Source organism: Cupressus sempervirens, chromosome 3 (assembly GCF_028749045.1).
Source record: "Cupressus sempervirens isolate cs-2001-9-10 chromosome 3, ASM2874904v1, whole genome shotgun sequence".
In the NCBI taxonomy this organism is placed as follows: domain Eukaryota; kingdom Viridiplantae; phylum Streptophyta; class Pinopsida; order Cupressales; family Cupressaceae; genus Cupressus; species Cupressus sempervirens.
Window position 1 is genome coordinate 562,481,557 of NC_143120.1, and position 22,549 is coordinate 562,504,105.

The following is a 22,549-nucleotide window of genomic DNA, read 5'->3' on the forward strand; positions in this document are numbered from 1 at the left end:
CTATAAAGCATGGGCTTTCTTGGTGGATTCCTCATCGCTACTTCCCTCGGAGGAGTCACCATCTGAGGACTTACTCTTCTTGGAGGTTTTGCATTCGCTTTCCAAGTCCATTGCACGGTTATACACATTATCATACGATGTCAGAGGTACGATCTTCATCTTCTTCTAGATGGAGAGGCCTTTAGTCCTTCAACGAACCACCGCTTCATCAGTTAGTCGGTTGGGGCAAATGCCATCTTTCCAAGTAACTCCTTCAGTCCTTACTCATAGGCCCTAACAAATTCATTTTTTGCTTGCTTTGTGCCGTAGATTTCAAAAATAATCTCATTATCATCTCTCAATAATTTGAACTCTATTTGAAATTCTTATTTTACGTCTGCCCATGTTGTCATGCAAGTTTTATCTACATCAAAGTACCAATCAATAACTCCTCTCAATGTGGTAGGGAACTGCTTGACCCATTTGTCCTCGTTGATGACTCCGTTGGCTGTCCATATGGTTTCATAGGTTCGGCAATGCCAGACAGGATCCTCGTTTTCCTGGCTCGTGAATTTAGGCATTTTTTGCTTATTTGCGGCCATCACCACTTGTTGTTGTATGGGTTGTACCCTTGGTGGCTTTGTATCTGGCCGCTCCCGTTGCCTATATTGTTTAGAGGTGTAATAGGGACGAATTCCAAATTTCTACTACCAATCTGTCTTCCCACATTCGGCATACCAATGTTGAACTGAGTGTCCTAGTGAGGACTAAATAGGATATCTTGGTTGTTGCGCGCTTGTGCCGCCTCAGCACCTTCAACCACACTAGTTCCTTCTTCCCTCTTGCTCCTTGTTTCCTCCAGTTGTGGCGTGATGGATAGGTTGAGAAATTGTTCCCACATTTTTTCAATCAAATATAGCCTTTGCCTCACTTCTAGAAGCGACTCCTCCCTACGTCTTACTCTCCTAGGTTTCGGCGAATAGTAGTCTTCCCCTTTAGTTGTTGCCTCTCTCGTAACACCCCCATGGTTACCTTTGGTACCACCTTCGTGGTCTCCTTCAGTTAACCCATTGGCTGGCTACCGTTCAGTGAGTTGCTTAAACCTTTGTCGGCATTCTACTTGTTGGGCAAAAACGAAAGCATCATGTGTGGCTTCTAAGGCATTCGGTTGTTGCTTCTTATTTTTATCTTTGTTTAATTGATTTAGCATCAATCTAATCAAACATTATAATCATCTTAAAACAAAATGTAGAACACTTTTATTGATTTATATTTTTGTACAGCAGATCAACTTTGTGATCCATTATTATGAATTTTTCAGTGTTCTTTATTCTTCTCTCTGAGGGTTAAAACTCATAGGTTTGTTCTTCACCAAGTGTCATTGTGCTCTTCCTCCTCGCGACGATTATGTTCGATAAAAGTCCTAGAGAACTTGCTGCCAGTGGTGCTCACGCTCTACTTTCTCCCTTCATGGTTGCCTGCGCCAACAGACAAGCTAGTTGATGCAACAACCTATTCGTCACAAGGATGACATTGAGCACGTCCCACACAAGGTTTTTGTCAACTTCTCCTCATACAGCTTCCCTTTGTACAAAAGTTTTGATCGCTGTGAATTCAATTATCAAAGCATGCTTCCCTTCAAAGAGTTTTGTAATGCCTTCGGCATTGGTCCTCACATTCCAATTCTCCTCAAATGGTAATCCCATTTATCCACTCATTTCGTTACTTCCTAGATTTGATGGGCAACAATACAAAATGTTTTCCCTCGTGGGTTAATAGAAATTAATTGCACACATAAGTAAATTACTCAACAATGGATATAAAGAGAGTATAACAGCATTGTATTCATCAACTCATTGCTACATACAAGTTTCTCCATACAAGTGTATCTCATTCCAAGAGAGAAGTGCATACATATAGTGTCTAAGGGGATGCAAGGCGAACCATCGCATCCATATAACTTCCTCGGACAAACCAACCATCTAACTACCCGTTTTCCCGACAACAAACAGTGTGCCTAATCACCCACCACTCGACTTGACAAACATAAATAACACCCGATTCCAACCATGAGCTAACTAGATTACTAATTTCAGATTGTAATTTCATTCTAATTCTGATACATCTTTCTATGTTCTACAAATTGTTCATACTGTCCAATTTATATGCACTACAACATTCATCTCTACCATTCTTGGCCATCCATGATGATCCCTGGTGTAATTTTCCATCTTAGAATGTGTTGATTAAATGATATAAAGAGACGTATTTTGTCTCTCAAGTTCTCTGAATGTAGTCAAGAAAATAAAAAGTTGTGATTTCTAAATAATTAGACACCCTTCAGCAAGGGGTATGCTTCCATAATCTCAGTGACGTACGAGAATGATGCCACTATACTAGGAAGCATACAACTCTTACATAATATCTTTCTCATTACCATATGTAAGCTCTAGAGAGGAATGTAGGGAAGAATATAAAAACAAATCATAGTCGACGGCTCCCTACATGATTGGTATGATAGTCCCTCATTAGTTTGAATTTGCTTGCATATAACTTTATAGGATCCAATTGGACCATTCAAAAAAACAAAGAAGTTTTTGCACACCATTCTATTATCGGCTCAACAGAAAAAACATGTAAATATTCAAGAAATACGACCTGACAGGAGGTTGCGATATATATATGTATATCGTGCCTCTTACTAGCCAAGCTATGAGCACTGTTCGGCATAACTAGCCGAGCAATTAATTTGGTATGAGATAATTTTGATAGGCCACTGCAATTGGCAAAAACAGCAGCATGAACTAAGAGCAAGCCACTAAGTGGCTACGGTTTCAAACTTTATAGAACAAGGCTTGGTTACTATAGGAACAAATCCGCACAAGGAGTTACGTGCATGTAAGAAGTATGCAAGGTGGCGAGGAATGCATTTGCAATCTTGGCAAAAATATGAATAGTAAAGAAGGCCGAAAAATATTAAATGGAACATAGGAGGTCGCTAGACCATATGAGATAATTAAATTTGTTTTGGTATATGGTCTTCTCTCACACAATTATATATAATACACATATTATCTAAATGTACTTGTATGTGTTGCTTATACACATATACATATGTGTTACATTAAAGTATATATAGTATATACACATGTATGTACATGCACATTAAGTATACATATGTACATGTCTTACTTCAAGGTACATGTATACATATGTATATCTATAATGAACTACGTACAAATATACCTAGGTACCATGGGTATTATTTATAACATAACATATCCGACATTAAAAGGTGCAAAACTCGCAAGTTTAAATTTAAAGGTAACAATTTCATTTCTCTTATTTGTTCATGTGAAATATATATATATATATGTATGTATGTATGTATGTATGTATCTTTTGATTAGGTGGCGTAGTCAGCTCATGGTGGACACTTGGCATTATCTAGTCTGTCCCAATCTGTGTCTCCCTGACCAAAGCGGTTTAGACAAATACCTGGTAACTCAGTGGCAAGTTGGTGCCTGTGCCAATGCTTCCCACCCTTCGCCATGCTCTTGTAAGGAGGAATAACATCATGAAAGCACATTTCCAATCATTCATAAGCAGATAAAGTTATCATAACAATAACCATATTAACTAACCATTTCAATTTCATATAATCATGCCAATTTGCCAACATTTCTAATTCACATGAAATCATAACGAATAACCAATTTAACCAACCATTTCCAATTCACATAAAATTATAACAGCTATATAGAACATTTTGAGTTTAGACAAAATCTAGGATGTAACATTTGCCCTGGTATTCACCAAATACATCAAGGACTCAATTATTCGTTGATAGAGAGTAGGATTGGCTAATTTTGACTGAGTAGGATTGGCTAATTTTGACTTAGAGGTTGCATCTGTAATGTCCCCATTTTTAGCAAGTTCGTGTAGTTGGCTTGGTCAGTTCACCATCGCGACCCTTGTGAGCTAATAGTGGACTTTGAGGGTCTTAGTTGTGGGGTTATAGGCTTTTCAGTAGCCTATGGTGTGTTTTGGTTCTATTTGAGGGACTTACTATTTATGGTAAGTCAATCTGTTAGTTCCGATGAGCTCAGTTGAGTTAGAAGAGTTGAGTGATGCTCTCAATTTTTATTTTAGGGTTCTAGTTTGGGCTCCAAGAATCTTGGAGGTAGCGTCTATTTATAATAAGTCACCCCATCAAGTTCATTCATTGTCTTTCACCATCAGGATCACTTTGGGGTTGTCAGATTTTGATTTTGATGCTTCTTCAGTTGTTTTCGCAAGACAGGTGAATTATTATTATTTTTCATCTAAATACACTGAGGTTGTTATTCTTGTTTGTAATGTCCTTTCTTTGGGGGACATTAGAATTATTAAGAAGAACCGAATTTGCAATATTAAATAAGCTGGAGATTTATTATTAAAGGACAAATTAATATTCCATGTGGTCACATGAGGACAAGGAGGAATAAGACGACAGCGATAGGGAAATCGAAGGGTCTCAGTTTGTGTTAAAAAGGGGAAAGACTCATTGAGGAGTATGTTTGATTTACTATTCAGCTTTCCACTTCTCTCTTGTGAGAGTTTTCAGGAAGCTTAAGCTTTCAGCCAATGTGAGGACGTAGCCCCTCGTGCAGGCAAGCAGTGGACGAAAACCCATTGTCAGGGGAGATATCATTTCAGGTGTCTCGATTGTGCTTACAAGTTCTTCTCTTTAGTTTCCAATCTGACTATAGAACTATGTTTAAGATTGGATTTATTGCTGCCGGTTATTGTATTGCTGATGTATAATGCATTAACGTATTTAGGGAAAGTCTAAGAGTTGCTGGTTTAACCTTTTTGGTTTGTAGTTTGAGTCATATGTTCGACATATTGGATGTTATTGTGGAATAACGAGTTTTATTCATATAGAAAATTTGCTGGTCATATTATAGCATTGTCTTCCATTTTGCTTATATCCGAATTTTGAATGTTGTATTTGAGATAAGTTGATAAAATTTCTATTTGGAATTTCTCCTGGTTAATGATATTGCTGGAAACTACTTGTCAAGTTTTATTGCTGATTATATTGTTCATAGAGAAACCAGTAAATATCCGGACAGGATATTACAATGGTATCAGAGCCAAGAATCCTACCATCCTCTGGAAATACACGAATATTTATGAAAAACAAAACTTTGCATTCTGGTTGTTTATTGTGACTAGTTCAAGACTGGTAGGATGAAAAAAACCCTCTAAGTCTGGAAATATTCCAAGGAGTTGGACATTACCCCAGCTTCCTTTCTTTCAGTTTTGTTGTTGTATGGTTAAGCAGAAACCAGCAAATAATGTGTTCCAATTCAATTTGAAAGTAAGTTCAGTATTTTGGGTATTTGGAGTTTAAATATTGCTATTTCTGAATAGGCAGTCGAGTTGATATTTGATGATATGTTCATTGTGATGGTCTGAGAAAGCGATAACTAGATTAATTCCCAGGTTGCGTTACAAGGAGTTACAGGTTGGCATGAGTTTTGTTACCACGTCAGAGCAAAGCCGACTGGTGAAGATTGAATAGTCAGGAGTTTGAACAAGGGCATTCTTAATGCTAGAAGTTTTTCTAACCATTTCTAGCCAGGTCGTCACACTAAAGGAACTCAAACAGAGTAAAAAGGGGAGTGCTTGCTATAGCTGGAAGTCGTTTTTGAGCAAGACAGGTTTACACGCAGGTAGAAGACTCGCGGGGTTCAGGATATAGACGTGTGTCGAGGCAACTAACCCGAGCTTGATCTTTTCATCATCTAGTGAGAAGACTACGTCTGGTATGCAGCAGGTGTGGAAGGCGGACAATATACATTTCTATGCCCAGGTAAATGCCGACAGTCACCTTGGATGGGTCACGGGTTTGAAACGTGAGTAGAAGACATTACAAATACGTGGATACAGCCACAGCGATTTAGTTTCTCCCACTTCCATCTACGGCATCATATAGACAGGTTGAGTTGGGTTGTATTGATCAATTGGCATTGGAAGAGATAGCCATGTACAAAGGGCAATTATTGACAAGAATGCTCGAATAGGAGATTAATGTTAAGATTATCAACAAAGATGGTGTGCAAGAAGCTACAAGGGAAACAAATGGTTACTTCATAAAGAATGGCAATGTAACTGTTATCAAAGATGCATTGATTCCTAGGGCACGGTCATTTGAAATCATTTACCTATACGCAATGAATCTCCAATAAAGCCGTTGCTCATGGTCATTGATTTTCTTACCTACGAAAGGCAAGGAAGGAGGTATTCGGCAAAGTTGGCATTATTCATTGATGGTGGTAGAAGTAATGGAGCCAAAAATAATTCATCATTAGTTTTTGGAGGAAATTGCGGAAGTAATAAGTAGTGATAAGCATTTGATAATACACGGGAAATCTGTGCGGGTGGCCTCGGAATGATATGTCTGCGGTAACATAGTGTTTGCCAGAAGACAAGTTTGGAGAGTAATCATTGGCCCCGTCAAAGACATTACTCATCAATTTCGATTACCAATTCCAACTGGATTGACAGCTGTCGAGGAGAGCTACTTGTCGAAATTGTGAGTGAGTGAAATTTGTGAGGGAGCTATATGCTAGAATACAGGAAGCACGTGGCAGAGGAATTATCAAGAAGGTCGGTAACGTTACTGAGGAGGTTATTCAAGTTGAAAGGAATTTTCGTTCAAGGCAGGAATATGGTGAGTAAGTGACGTCTTCGAACCCAAACAAGTGGCCCAACTGTTGAGAGACGCACAAAATTTGAAAGAAGAAACAATTCTTCCGCAATTTCATAACCATTGTCCTATTTGGAACAGTTGGCACATTTATCTCATTTGCAATTATTTCTTCTAGTGCGATGCTGCTCTTCAAGAAGTTTGATATTGATTCTTTTTGAAATCGGAGATTATCTTGCGATTGGAACTATCTTCTCTGCATCCAACTCAGTTCTAAAGGCTCCAGAATTTGAGCTATCAAATTTTATCAAGATGCTTAAGGTAGGCAGCGAAGAGAGAATAAAGCCAAACATCCCCAGCAACTGCAATAATTAAGAAACTTCATGCTTCTGGAAAATTGTTGAATGGAACAAAAATACGATCTCCTTTGACAGAAGTAGATAGAATGGATCACTCCTAACAGAAGGAAGAAATAATCAGTTGGGCATACAGTTACAATCTGTACCATGAAGAAGGGAGAACACATTCAGATACGACTACCTCTAATCGAAGTTGACAGAGTGATATCCTCACAATATTAAAGACTCAATAAACATAAGGCAAAAAGAAATTGGCATGACATCGAGTACATACACCACACCCATGAATAGAAGAATAAGGAAATAAGCCAACATTGAAGATATTTATTGAAAGGAAGCTTGCTGATAAAGTAGCAGAAGCTGGATACTTAGTGGTTGTTCCTAACTACTTCAATGGGGACCCGTATGTTCTAGACCAAAGTAACATTCAGGATTGGCTCAAGAATCATGCACTGGAAAATGGATTTGAGGACTCTGTAAAAATTATCAAGGTTTTGAAGAGCAGGGGCATAAATAGTGCTGGAGCAGTTGGCTTTTGCTGGGGAGCCAAGGTGGTATTGGAGCTTGCAAAAGGGGAGGATTTAAAAGGAGGAGTATTATTGCATTCATCGCGTGTTACTGTTGATGATATTAAGGCAGTTAAAGTATTGGCAATATTGGGAGTTGGAATTGACAGAACTTCACCACCTGAACTTTTAAAGCAATTCGAAGTTATTTTAGCTGAAAAATCAGAGTTTGATTTTGAGCACTTGCACACTTCAATGCAACCAATTGTGGGAGTACAGAAGAATCAGTAGCATACAGGATATCCTCAAGCATCCATGACATAGAAACTAGCATTTATTTGACCCAGAAGTGGAATCAGCGTATAGAAAATATAAGATAGCATTTGCTTGTCAAAGCCAATAAATTTACAATTAGAATTTTGCAGAGATTTGCAATCAAATATAGAGATAACAGTGAAATACAGAGACAGAACATTAAACAACTTTAGAGGTACACAATCACGGAGTATAGAAGTGAAATTCATTTATCTTATGATTATTTGGTTAATAGGGATGGAAGCATATTAACTCTCACAAGAGAGAGACCAAGGAGGCATCAGAGAAGGAGTATCCTGCTAGCCTGAAGGCTTAATCAGAAAGATGAAGAGATGCTAGAAGATCTACAGTACCTTCGTGAGCATCCTGGATGGTTTAGATCCATCTTCAAAAAGAAGCCAGAAGTTAATAACTCTTCCAGTGGAAAGCTCAGTGTCAATAAGAATGAGCTGAGAGGACGAAATCTTTGCTTTTCTTGCAAATAGGCTTGAGAGCCTAATCACATTTGCACCAAAAATCTGGAAAAGGATTTGGATAAAGTTAGGAAAGGTACGATGAAGCCACAAGCACAGTTAGCTCATGATTTTGAAGCTAATGTTAGGGCAGAAATACTCGTCATTTATGGAGAGTAAAATGAATTTCCTATCCGAATTCAAAATGACTTATCATTCAGCGACCGACTACTTAGAGTTTTATCTCGAGCAACTAAATATGACTGATATGGCAAAATGGAAGTATGTGGACTTAGCCCAGGATCTTTTTGCAAACGAACAACACACAGGGGTGTTTGAAGAAGTTCGGATAGACTAGAATTATCTTTTGAATGATCTTAAAAAAGAACAAACGACTACCAGAGATGAGCAGCCTACTTGCAATTACATCGAAGATTTTACACAAGGTGCAAGTTTCTTCGTTGGTGATTTAGAAGTGAGCCTTGACAGGAAGGTTGAGGAGATAGATTGCCCAGAAGGTAATAGTAGTTTGGAGCATTTTTATGATGAACCTTATATTCCTAACATGCATGGCTTGAAAATGGAAGAACCCCGTAAGATACCACTACAAGATAATAATCAGTTCCAACAGTGCAGTAACGAAATGCATACCTTAAGGAATCAACTGAGGGTTAGTGAAGATATGGTTGTGGCATCCTTAGTAGATTATGACAGGACCCATGAGTTGGTTGATGAGTTCTACAGGAGGATTTCAAGAAAAGCGGGAAGAGATTGGAATGTTGATGACTTGCAGGAGGTCAAGATAGCCCTCGAAACTATAAAATCTGATTACTTATATTTGCTAACCGACAGGGATTATATCCTTAAGTTTGTTGTGATATATGTTGAACAGTCAAATAGAGGGAAGGATGAGATTGACGAACTTAACAGAGAGCAAAAGCATGTTCGTGAGGCATTGGATGAGGCTCGATTCTCTCTTCAAGGAGCAGAAAACCAAATCAAGGTCATAAATCAATGTCGGGAACATGAGGATAGAATGAGAGAAATTTTTCCTAGAAGTCATCAATGAACTTGAGAGCATTCAACAAACTTATGACTTGGATAGCTGCCCCAAACGATTAAGTAGCAAAACTTCAGATCACTTTCAGCTGATAGATAACCCCCTGTTTGAAGTGGCTGCTGACCGGACATTTGATAACCCACTTTTTATGATAGATGAGGAATCAATGTCGGGAACATGAGGATAGAATGGGACAGGAATTTTTCCTAGAAGTCATCGATGAACTTGAGAGCATTCAACAAACTTATGACTTGGATAGCTGCCCCAAACGATTAAGTAGCAAAACTTCAGATCACTTTCAGCTAATAGATAACCCCCTGTTTGAAGTGGCTGCTGACCGGACGTTCGATAACCCACTTTTTATGATAGATGAGGGAGTCTCTCTTGTTTGCCTTGAGGAGGAAGAAATTGATTTGAGACCCTGGAATACTGATTCAAATCCTAACAGTGATTCGGGAACTCAGCTTGGGAATGATGAATCAACTTCTGTTGCTTATCAGTTAATTAACTCCAACATATTTTCCGATTTCAACCCTCTCAGGAGTTGGGTGATTTTCCTTCATCAGTTGCTAAGTAACTCTTGGTGGACTAGCTATGTGAGGAATGTAGTTATATTTCCAACATCTTCCATATTCATAGCATCTATGTACTTGGGAGTTCTCCAGGTTGATGACAATGGTGTTGGTTTTGATGTCCTTGAGATAGTGGTTTTAGCTTATGAGCAGCTCATTTCCTACATCACCCATTTAGGGCAGGTCTTCACACTCTACTGGGTTACACATGGACCTTTGATATGCTTCTACCTCATCATAGCAGCGGAACAACATAACAGAGTTTGGGACCCAGGTGTTGGCAGATTACATCTATGGTTGGACGAGGATTTTATTGTGGTTCGGGTGTTGGCCAGTGTTGAACAGTTTACAGGTGTAGTGTTGAGTTCTTTCAAAGAGTTATATGGGATCCAGGGATCCGGTTGAAAGTCCTATTGCTGAGAGACACTTGGCTTTGCAGTATGGCTGAAATTGTTTTTAGTTTGGAATTCAGGACTGCTTGCAGACTTGTATGGGATCCTGGTACTGATTGCTTGAGGGCAAGCAATCTCAAGGAGGGGAGATTTGTAATGTCCCTTCTTTGGGGGACATTAGAATTATTAAGAAGAACCGAATTTGCAATATTAAATAAGCTGGAGATTTATTATTAAAGGACAAATTAATATTCCATGTGGTCACATGAGGACAAGGAGGAATAAGACGACTCATTGAGGAGTATGCTTGATTTACTATTCAGATTTCTAGTTCTCTCTTGTGAGAGTTTTCAAGAAGCTTCAGCTTTCAACCAGTGTGAGGATGTAGCCCCTCGTGCAGGCAGGCAGTAAACGAAAACCCATTGTCAGGGGAGATATCATTTTAGGTGTCTCAGTTGTACTTAAAGGTTCTTCTCTTTAGTTTCCAATTTGATTGTAGAACTGTGTTTAAGATTGGATTTATAGCTTTTGGTTATTGTATTGTTGATGTATAGTGCAATAACGTATTTAGGGAAAGTCTAAGAGTTGTTGGTTTTACCTTTTTGGTTTGTAGTTTGAGTCATATGTTCAACATATTGGATGTTATTGTGGAATAACGGGTTTTATTCATATAGAAAATTTGCTGGTCGTATTATAGCATTGTCTTCCATTTTGCTTATATCCAAATTTTGAATGTTGTATCTGAGATAAGTTGATAAAATTTCTATTTGGAATTTCTACTGGTTAACAATCTTGCTGAAAACTATTTGTCAAGTTTTATTGCTGATTATATTGTTCATAGAGAAACCAGTAAATATCTGGACAAGATATTACATTGTTGGTGTTGTTTGTTGATCACCTCAATATCATAGCTCGTTGAAACCGGGACGAAAAGTTTTAAATCGTGGGAACAAGTAACAATGGCCATACGTGTCAGAATATTAAGTTATGGTGGAAAAGATCATTTGTTTACCGCATAGGTTAATTAAGAATTGCACACAGATAATGAACATGAACACGAACAGCAGAACTCTTCTTATTATTATTCGCATAAGCCAAACAGTACATTATGCTTCAATGATAAGATGAATACAATGCTTCTCAAAGGGGTTATAAATACTTTCCGAAGAACTTTCCCGAAGGAGTCTATCGGCCACATACAACATATCGCTACATAACAAAAACCTTTCCAAAGGGACCCGTCGGCTACATAACAAAAACCTTTCCGAAGGGACCCATCGGCTGATACATAATTTCCTTTCCGAAGGGACCCGTCGGCTGATACACAATTTCTACCGACGACATCATTTTCGGGGCCAAAAGCAATTAATAAATTAGATTATAATGGCACTTTATTATATTTTAATGTTGTGTGTGGGAAGCTTCTTAAGTGAAGTTTATTCGAGAAACTTGTGCCATTTTGAAGATTATAAATATGAGGCCATTTAATGGGAAAGGCATCTGATTATTTGTTTATCTCTTAGCTTGTTGTCTTTGTGACAATTCTAGGTCTATGGTTTTGTGCCCTTGCTGAAGTATAAGGGTTTGTTCTAAGGTGTTCTCCATTGCTTAAGTATAGTGGAGATTGGAGTTGTGTGTTCTCGAAATTTGTTGGCGGTTTCTCCTACTGTATTTGTTGTGTCTAAGGAGATTGTTATTGGAGGACTTGTTGCATTTTTTACATCAAACTTCATGGCTGTGAATTGAGGGTTTGAACTAAGTTCTAGAGATTATCATTGTGCCATTTGAGGCAGCTTGTGGACTTTAATCACGCCTGCAACCTTTCACAAGGTTCAGATGTCATCTTTGGAGGTTGGGTGCTATTTCTATGGGGAACGCAATTCAATATTTAGGCCTGTGTTTTATTTCAATTCGCCTACGAACACAAACACCAAACTCACGTGAGTGATTGGAGGAAGGCGTCTACAAATTTGGGATTGCAAGATATATTGGAGCTTGCGAAATTAACTAGGGAAACTATCGGTTTGTGTCAAGGACTTGCATTTTGGTATTAGGGTTGGCATATTGCCTTGCCAAGGCTTAAGTGTTAAAGCACATATACACTGGCAGCAATTTTGATAACTAATAAATTAGGAGGCTTATGGCAACCACATTGGCATTTCCAACTATAATCCAGGTACATTATTATTGAATGTAATTTCTAGATTTACATTTTGAAAGAAAAATCAGAGCCCACGATTGATGATTGTAATAGCATTTTGAGGTATTATACAATCTATTGACCAATTAGCATTAGTTTCAGCATCCACCCTTGAATGTAATTGATTTTATAAAATCATATTTACCAAAATAAGAAAATTCATTTCAAACATCAGATACAGTTAAACGGAGATGTGCACCAAGTGTTTGACAAAATGTTAAACTTCTGAAATTTTCTTTTAAAAATTGGAATTGTTGAAGCTATAACCAGGTGGGGTTACTACAACATCTTATAGTTTGTAGATTTATTTCCATGAGCGTAGACATAGGTTTTCTGTCCATCATTCCAAATTTGTTTAAATTATCAATAGCGTATCTACCTTGATTTAGAATGATACAATTTTCTTCTTGCCATACTTCTAGTCCCAAGAAGTAATGTAGGAGACCCATGTCCTTCATATCAAATTCAGAACAGAGATCTTGTTTGTGTTTCATGATTAGATGATCTTCACCTGTGATTAGTAAATCATCAACATAAAGAACGAGGATTAACATATCACCATTAATTACCTTGAAGTAGAGATTAGGATCTAATTCATTTATGGAGAATCCCAAATAGGTGAGGTAATTGTTGATCCTTTCATACCAAGATCTAGGGGCTTGTTTGAGGCCATAATGAGCCTTCTTTAATCTCCAAACATGAGAAGTACTATTATGAATAATAAACTCTTCAAGTTTTTTTAGGTATACTTCCTCTTCAATGATATCATTCAGAAATACAGTCTTTGCATCCATCCGGTGTATTTTCCATCCTTTTGAGGTGGCAATAGCAATTATGGTCCTTATTGAAGTGTATCAAGCAAATGGGGCAAAATGTTTCTTCGTAATCAATTCCTACCTTTTGGGACAAACCTCTCGCAACAAAATCTAGCTTTGTGTTTTTTCAATACTTTCATTTGCTGCATTTTTTATTTTAAATAGCCATTTGGATGAGACAACTAATTTTCCTTTAGGCCTAGGCACAATATCCTAGAAATAGTTCTTCAAAATGGGTTGATACTCTTTGATCATGGCATCCTTCCAAACATGATGTTTTGGTGCTTCCTCAGCATTTGGATGCTTGGACTCAATAAGTTCACTCATAAGGGCAACATAATTTGAGTAACCTCTTGGTTTCTTGCTTTCTCTAAATCTGCCCTTAGATGCAACATAATTTTCTGCTTCAATTATTTTCCTTTCTCGGAGTGGTCTTTTTCTATTATTAATAGGTTCAAGAGATTCAGGAGTAGAATTCATAAGTTCATTATTTTCTACATGCATTTCCCTCTGAAGTTTAGTGTCAGGTTCCACTTCCATGTCTTGAGGAGACTCGTCATCTATCTCATTAATGTTCTTAGATGTTTTGTATGCGATGTCTTCTTCAAAAGTTACATCACTACTAAGTTCAATTATTTTCTGACCGAGAACATATATTTTGTAGGCTTTGGATGATTCATTATATCCAACGAATATCTCTTTCTTTCCTGATGGCTCTACTTTGGATCTTTACTCCTTAGGAATGTGAATATAGATTAGGCACCCAAATATTCTTAAGTGACATTAAGTCAGACTTGTTTCCAGTAAAATCTTCTTCAGAAGTTATACTGTCAAGACTTGAGTGAGGACATTTGTTTTGTATGTAAACTGCAATATTAGAAGCTTCTGCTCAAAATTAGGTATGAAGGTTTTGATCATGCATCATAACTTTAGCAGCTCCCTACTATGGTTATGTTTTTCCTTTCTACTATCCCATTTTGTTGAAGGTTATATGGAACATTGTACTCCCTCGTAATCCTAGTAGTATCACAAAACTCTTTAAAGTTTTTGGAGATATATTGTCCCCCATTATTTGACCTTAGAGTTTTGATTCTCTTGCTAGTCATGTTTTCAACTAAGGCTTTAGATTTTTTGAATTTTGATAGCGCTTCATTTCATGCTTTATATTAGAAAATAAATCCAAGTTTTCCTAGAGTTGTCATCAACAAAAAATAACATAGTACAAGAATCCCCTTAAGGAGGGTACAATTTGGTCCACACAAATCAATGTGTAAAAGTTGAAGTACATTTTTGGATTTGTGCTCACTATAATGAAAAGTCCTTTTGGGGTTCTTACCTAAGGCACAACCTTTACACATTCCATCATGTTCTAGGTTTAATTTGGGTAATCCTGTAACAAGTTTTTGTGTGGAAGGTAGGGCGTGGAAGTGAAGATGTCATAACCTTCTATGCCATATTTCAATTGTAATGGAAATATCACGGGTTAAGGCTTGGATTTGAACATTACAAAGTTTGTACAAACATCCATCACGAACTCCTACCGTATATGCATTATTAATGTTTGAGTTCTAAGACCAGGTAAGAACTATCCCGTCCAAGAAAGTGATTTGATACCTTTTGTCTTCCAGGACTGAGATGGATACTAGATTTCTTTTGATGCCAGGTACAAATAGGATTCCAGTTAGTTGTAGGAAGACTCTAGATTTTAACTGAATTGTGCAGGTCTCAATTCCTTTTACAGGATAGGTGGAGTTATCTCCAATAGTGACTTCTTCATTTGAATTGTCTTCAAGACTATCCAATTGTTCTTTGGATCCATTTATATGACGGGATGCTGCACTATCAATAACCCAGGCATTTCTACTCGTCATTAATTCACTTGATAATGTTGAAAAGAATACCATTCTTTCTATATCCTTGACTTCTACTAGTGAGGCTTGATTCTTGAGTCTTTCTGGGCACTTTACGGTGAGATGTCCATACTTGTCACATCTATAGCTTTGCACCTTAGAAATGTCCTCCTTTCTTTTGGAAGAGTGTTTATTGTTGTCGTTTCCCCTCTTTTGTTTAAAGCTTCATTTCTTCTCTTCTTGTGTGAATTTGTATTCAATACTTGAATCTCTCCACTGGAATTATTTATTTTGATCCCTCTGGTGATTAGTCTTGATTCTTATTGAACAAAGTCAGTTTTTAATCGGTCGAATTTTGGATGTTTGGATTGGGAACTTATCCCTTGTATGAATGATTCCCAGGATGTGGGTTCGTTGAAAGCCAACGTTGCTAATTCTTTGTTCTCAATTATATGTCCAAGTGTAGATAATTGGTCCCTGAACTTAGTTATTCTTATAAAATATGATGTAATGGGTTCACCCTTGTTAAATTTTACATGGTGTAGTTGTTGTTTTAGTGTGAGAGCTCTACTAGTATTGCTTCTCTAATACATGTTTTCTAAGAAGGTAAACATGGCATGTGCAGTGTCCAACTTTAATATTACAGGAACTATGATCCTTTACTGCATCCACAAGGATCTTCATGGCTTTGTTTTTTTCAAGGATTGTTGGTGATGATTAGGATTCCAGTCCAATATATATTATGTGGGTGGATACAGGGAAGAAGAAGATGGAGTTGTCTTCTAGTGACATTCTGACTTCTACATCATCAGCACAAGTTTTGGATGCTATGTTGCAGGCGATGTTGATGGACCTAATCATATTGGCATGCAGTTGGTTCAGTGTTGATAGGGATGCCACGTACTTCTTCATTTGGGATCCAAGTGTAGGCTGGAGTTCACTGTATTACCAAATTGCTTGAGGACAAGCAATCTCGGGGAGGGAGGACTATAATGTCCCCATTTTTGTCAGTATCAGAGTTTCAGGGATGCCTATTATTCTAATCGTTGTAGGCTAATTATTGTGGATAGAGGGTCTCTTGAGGCAATGGCTTGGCTTGGGAGGGTCTTAGCTTCTCCACAATTCAATAAGCTACAAGTTGGTCTTCGTTTGGCTCAAATTGGACTTCATTTGGGCTTAGTTTTGTGGACTAATTGGACTTACTATTTGTGGTAAGTTGGGTGTTGATAGAGATGGACCCTTTCTATTTTTGGAAAGTGCATTTGGTCACATGGAGAAATATTAGGTATGACTCCTATTTCAAACGGTATATTTAAATGATGAGTATTTTGGGAGTTATTATATTTTTAGTGGCCAAATTATTATTAATTTATTAAATGGCTTATTATAAAGTTATAATTTAACTTTATAATTTCACTTAAGTTGAGGGCTTAGTTATCATTGGAAAGAGTCATTTATTAACTAGTTAAGCCAAGTCAAGTGAAAGAATCTAATGGAAGCTCCTAATTAATGTTGTGTGGTGAAGCTTCTTGAGTGAAGTTACATTTTGGCAACGAAAAGGACATTTGAAGGTTATAAATACAAGCCTATTTGTTGAGAAAAGGACGCTTGAATATTTATTTATTTTTGTTGCCTTTGTGGCTTTTCTAAGGTTCTATTTTTCAAATCCCTTGCTAAGGTATAAGGGTTGGATCTGAGGTTTTTGCTCCATTGCTTAAGTACAATGGAGATTGGTTTTTTGTGAATTATGAGATTGTCATGGTGGCTTCTCGTACTGTATTTCCTGTGGTTGAGGAGCAATTGTTGGTTGGAATAATTCTGTGTCTTCTCTTATTGTATTGACTATGGCTGAGAGGGCAATTCTATCTTAGAGAGTTTGGTAATTTATATCTCTGATTTTTGGTAATTTCTGATTTGGATTTCTCAATGCTGGAAATTTGTGGTTTTGCTAGTGATAAAATCTTTATGTGATTGCAAGCGGGAATATAATTGTCTGAAGCATAGTAAGTTAATGAATAAATTCAGAATTTTTTGTGACTCATTTGTTGTTTCAGATATAAATGTGCAAATTCACATGGCAGATTTATATACTAGTGCTTGATATTTATTTGAGCAATATATAAGGCTAAAGTTAATTGAATTTGTGAACAATTGTTGCATTTTCCGATACCGTGTTTTGGAATTTTAAATACCATATATTCAGTAATAATTGGGTTGTCTGCAAAGTGCTTGTTGAAATGTCAAATGTCTGAATAAGTGGTATTGCTAGAAGCAACACCGAACAGGGTTACTACATTATGTATTCCAAACAAATGAATTGTATAAGCGTTCAATCACTTTTCTCTCATTAGAACTAAATTTGGGTTTCACAATTGCCTATATTATTTTGTACCCCGCGCCATGTTTAGAGACATAAGGAAACTAAATAAATCAATTATTAATATATTATTCTTCCTTTGGTGCATTGGAGTTTAGAAGATTGAAAAGGTTATTTTTAGCTCATTTGTATATGTGTGAATGTTTGGAGGAGAATAAGTTGTTGGTTTTTTTCCAAAACGTCATCAAGCCAAAAATCTTCATAGAATATATCATTCATGGAAATGCAAGATTCGTCTTGGGTAATTGTCAACAGTTGCACACAAAGACTATATTGGAGCTTCATTGATACTGATTTTTAGACTTGAGGTTATGAAGACTATGAAGATGATCGAAGTTTTTTTTCTTAATTCCTATATATTCGTTTCAATTTGGATGTGTTTTTCAAGAGTTAGAATCAGATTGCTAAAATGGCATGATAACTGAAGTATTGGATGTAGGCATACAGCTAGTTAGGAAGAGCTTAATTTCACCTTTTTACTCAACTTGAATATCGGTTGGAGATCCTTTTCTAGGTATTGCTTTGGGAGATCTCTTTGTGTTGAGCACCTATTTTAAAACAAATCTCAAGACTTTTGAACAAGATTTGGAATTTTTGCAGCAAGTTGAGCCTCCTAGTTGGCTGCCTCTTCTCATAGTGGGTTGAATAACATTTGATGTCTTTTTTGGTTGTTTGTGTGCAATCGTCTTCATTGTCCTTGGTGTTTGGGATTAACAAACATGGAAGGAGGTGTTTTGTCTAGGATTTAATATGCATGGAAGGAGGTGTTTTGGTTAAGTATGAATTCGTTGATGGAGAAATGAGTATTAGGAAGAAGTTGACTCCTAGACACCCTAAACAGTTCACAAATGGACTGCCCAAATACTGGGTAATAGATTGTTCTTACTAAATATATTATTTTGGTTATTTATGTCGCAACATAATCTTGAATTAGTGAACAATTACCATGCCATCTGCTGAACAAGGGGTGCCTTTCCTCATAGGAATATGCTCATTGCAAGGGCAATGATGTAATTTCCCCTTTTAGCAGGTTCCTATAGCCAGGATTGGTCAATTCATCATTACAACCCTCGTGAGTTGGTAGTGTGTTTTGAGGGTCTCTGTGGATTGACTTACTGTTTATAGTAAGTCAGTTGAGGGCAATTCCTATTTTTAGCAGTGAAGCTGAGGCACCAAGTGGTTTGGCTTCTTCAATGATTGATTGGGTAAATTCATGGAGCTCTATATTATAAGTTGTTTATTAAGATTATCTTAATAAATAACTTTATCATATAAGTGTTATAATTTGATGGTGTGTTGAAGAAGCCTCTTAAGTGAAAAGTGTCTTCATGAAGCCATGTGTTTGAGAGTTATTTATTTAAAATAATTAGATAGACGCTTCTAATTGAAGGTGTGTTGATGAAGCAACTGTAATGAAAGGTGTATTGGAGATGCCAAGTGCTTTACAAAGATATTCTTGTCTATTGCTTTGATATATTTCTTGGTAAGGGTTTAAGTTTTTTTCTAAATTTCTTGAGGACTCGTTCCTCTTGAGTTACATCAATCGTTGCTATTGTAAAGCAATTGAATCTGTGTTCTAAAGCTGAATTGAGCGTTCCAATTCACTGTTGTTATATAGTGAATTTTACTAGAGTTTTCATATCTAATATTGGGGTCATTACATGAGAGAACACTTGAAAGCTCTAGAGATCTTTTTTCAGAAGGTTGAGATGTAGGTGAATACTAGCAAAACCAAGATCATGATTTTCTCTCTAAAGAGGAAGAAACAAGTTAATTTCATCTGTGAAGGAATTTTGTTAAAGATTGTAGAGGATTGATTGCCACAACAGGCCTAGTTGGGAAACATGTAGAACTAAACAGATAAAAGGGGGTTGGGGAGCTTCTTTCTTGCTCCAAAACAGGCATAGACAAAAAGACCTATGAGATTGGAAAACCAAGAAAACTCTCTTTGGCCTGCTGGTAACATTGGCTGTGCTCTATGGTTGTGAGGTTTGTTGGAGCAGCCTTTCAAATCACAAATGGAAGCATAAAGAATGAATGCAAAAGTATCTTATCACTCGTAACTTCAAAGTCAAATCAATGGTTCCATATGAGATTCTCTTGGCGGAGGGGGGTATGTTTTCGATGGAGGCAACAATGGTAATCCATTTGTTAAGCTATCAAAACAAAGTTGAAAATATAAATAATCACCATGGCCCAAGGTGGTTGTCGACGAGAAGCTAGTCTATAGAAAGAAGGGATGGTGAAGAGATGAAAGAAATTGTGCAAGAAAAGTTCAAGGTTGTCATGTGAACACAAATGAGACAACAAAAGCCCATTATTTAAAAAGAGTTCAATCCCACTTGGGATCATTAAGAGAACAATTACTTGCAGATGGCAATTAAGGGTAAGCCTAGATTGCTAGTGGTGCAACTAAGAAAAAGTTCTCATCATCCAAGGTGTGAGACAAGTAGATGAACAATTCCCAAAGAAGTTTGGTAAGAAAAATTGTGTACTTTTTGCAGCAAAGGAGTTGTGAAACTGAATGGCACTATCTTTCAATGTGCTGCTTACAAAGATATCCTTGGTCAATATGAGAACCAGAAGGAAGATTGTCTAAACCAACCTTTTTAAGAAGCAAAGATTCTCAAAACTGTTAGTTTCCTTATAAAGATTGATATATTCGAAGAGCTCACATTGACAAGAACATGAAGATGGTTTAGGATTTGACTTTAGGTTCCTTAGACTATTGATCTCATGGACATTATTAAAATACCTTTGGCTACATAAAATCACAAGTCTAAATTCAAAAACAAACACATAATAGCTATTATTCTAGCTTTTGGGTAGAGCTATGTACAATGTGGGATCCCTTGTACACAAGGTTAAAAAATTGGTCATTTCAAAGGGTTGCCCAATAAATACTTAATGATGCCCCATCTATTTTCTTCTAATACCTATTTTTACCAATACGTGTGCATAAATTCTCTGCACTTACCACGAGTCATGCAAAATCCTCCAATTTAGGTCTATAAGTTTTAACTTCTAGAAATACAAATGAACAATTTTTATTATATATATAACTTATTAATAACTTTTTTTATTAATTTTTTAATTTTTTAAAAATTAGTAAGTAGAAAGTCGAGTGAGTAAGGAATGAACAAGAATTGGAATATGAGTACAACTGATGCTCATCCACTGTTGTTTAAGAAATTTACAGCTTTTAAGGCCTGAAATATCTAGCTTTAGAAGGTTTATCGAGTATAAAATTCGATATGTTCAGTATAATCTCTAGTTTGTTGATTCAGCTTCACCAGTCTAGTGTTGTATATTATAATGTAAGGAACCTCGGAGTTAATCCACAATCACAGTGTCTGAAAAAGAACATTGTGGGATACGCAATATCCAAGACTCCAATGAGAAATTCTGAAGCCAGATAAAACATTAATAATGTAAAATAATCCATGATTGAAGCGTGATGAGATTAGAGTTGACATACACACATGGTTTAAAGACCAACTGGGTACGGTTTTGAAGGTGCTGTTCCCTGTTGCATGAAACGAGAGGAGCATTACCGCTCGTCGAGGATAGGACTATTTCTATTCAGCTCCGCGTTATATGGCCAATCGCGGAGTCTCAATTTAAATTGTATCGTGTCCTCAATTCAACTCTATGCAACTATTATTTTCTCAATGCTGAATTTATTAATCTTTATTAGAATGTAATTATTTATAATTAATTGGTTTGAAAATTATTATTTGTTTACATTCATATATATACATATTGAATGGTATGCAATATTTATTATTTTTCACAATATATAAAATATTATATTTATTTAGTGAGCATTGAATCTTTTTTCTTTTTTTCTTTTTTTATTCATTAAAAATTTATTTATTCATTACTTTGTAAAAGAATCTAGCATGAAGCGAGAATGGAGGTCGACAACGTGCGGGGTCCTGATTCATGTTAGGGCCTGCATGCCCTAGCTTTTCCTGAGCTTGGCGCTAGCGTCCATGCCCTTGCAGGGGATATTTTGTTCGTTGATTGGTGGGGAGCCGTTTTTGAACAGTGTTTTCACTATTTCTTGCCCGTGGGTGGCCGCTTTCACTCAAAGACCTGCTCTTGGTGTGCTTTCACTGGAGGAGCCTGTGGGGTCTTGGTAATTGTGGGGCTTCAGCCCCGTCTTCTGCTCTTTTATTGTGGAAGCCTAGTTCATTTGTATGGGGGATCGAAGCATAGCCTCTTCTCAAACTTCATTCAAAGATATAGAGATGGTTGAGCCATCATCTCCAATGCATGCCAACAATAAGGATCTGACTGGAAAACCCATGCCACAGGAAGGGGATTCCTCTCCAAAAGGAATGATTTGATTAAGAAAAGTTAATGGGTGTTTGCAAAGATTTGAGGATTGGCCAGTCTTGGTTATTCAACTAGCGCAAGTTTCGGAAGATGTCGATTATTGGTGCAATCATGCTCTCATTTGCAAGTTTCTAGGCCTTCGCCTTTCTTTGCCAGTGTTGGATTGCTAGGCACGCCCGATGTGGAATCCAAAAGGAGATATGGAGATTTTGCTAGCAGCCAATAATTACTTTCTGGTTATCTTTTCAAGCATGTTGGACAGAAATAAGGCTTTTGAAGGAGGCTCTTATTTTTTTAACTAGGTGGGGCTTTTCATCAAACCTTGGCACATGGATTTCAACTCCGCTAAGGAGATCCCCTAGCGAGTTCTGATGTGGGTTCGCTTAGCGAGGCTTCCTTTGGAATTCTGGAGGGAAGATATTCTTCATTCAATCTCTTTGCTTCTTGGAAAACCTGTGGGTTCGGCAACTCAAACTCAAGATCGTAAGGTAATTTATTTTGTCCATATTTGTGTAGAAGTTGATTTAAATAATCCATTGCCAGATTCTATGGAGATCTGTATGGAATCATCTTCTTGGATCCAACCACTGGATTATGAGACCCTTCCATTCAGATGCAAAATTTGTCATGAATA

At 37.0% G+C, this 22,549-nt stretch overlaps 2 protein-coding genes across 4 annotated transcripts in view; one reads left to right on the forward strand and one right to left on the reverse strand.

Moving 5' to 3' along the window:
• Positions 1-21,201, reverse strand: part of LOC149567661 (Tetratricopeptide repeat (TPR)-like superfamily protein) — a 177,092-nt gene extending 155,891 nt beyond the window's left edge. For 2 of the 3 annotated variants that reach the window (XM_089820918.1, XM_089820917.1), the window contains exon 1: positions 21,053-21,192. Coding sequence is in view for 1 of the 3 variants with exons in the window: in XM_089820916.1 (XP_089677042.1) it covers positions 21,057-21,058 (2 nt within the window). In the remaining 2 variants the exon portion in view is untranslated. Of the gene's footprint in view, positions 1-21,052 lie in introns of all 3 variants that reach the window. The other variant, XM_089820916.1, reaches the window with a different exon arrangement.
• LOC149567662 (endo-1,3;1,4-beta-D-glucanase-like) lies at positions 6,593-7,832 on the forward strand. The gene is made up of 3 exons (XM_089823390.1): positions 6,593-6,700; positions 6,818-6,997; positions 7,374-7,832. Exons 1-3 carry the CDS (start codon positions 6,593-6,595, stop codon positions 7,830-7,832), a joined length of 747 nt encoding a protein of 248 aa, XP_089679516.1.
• Positions 21,202-22,549: the final 1,348 nt, after the last annotated feature.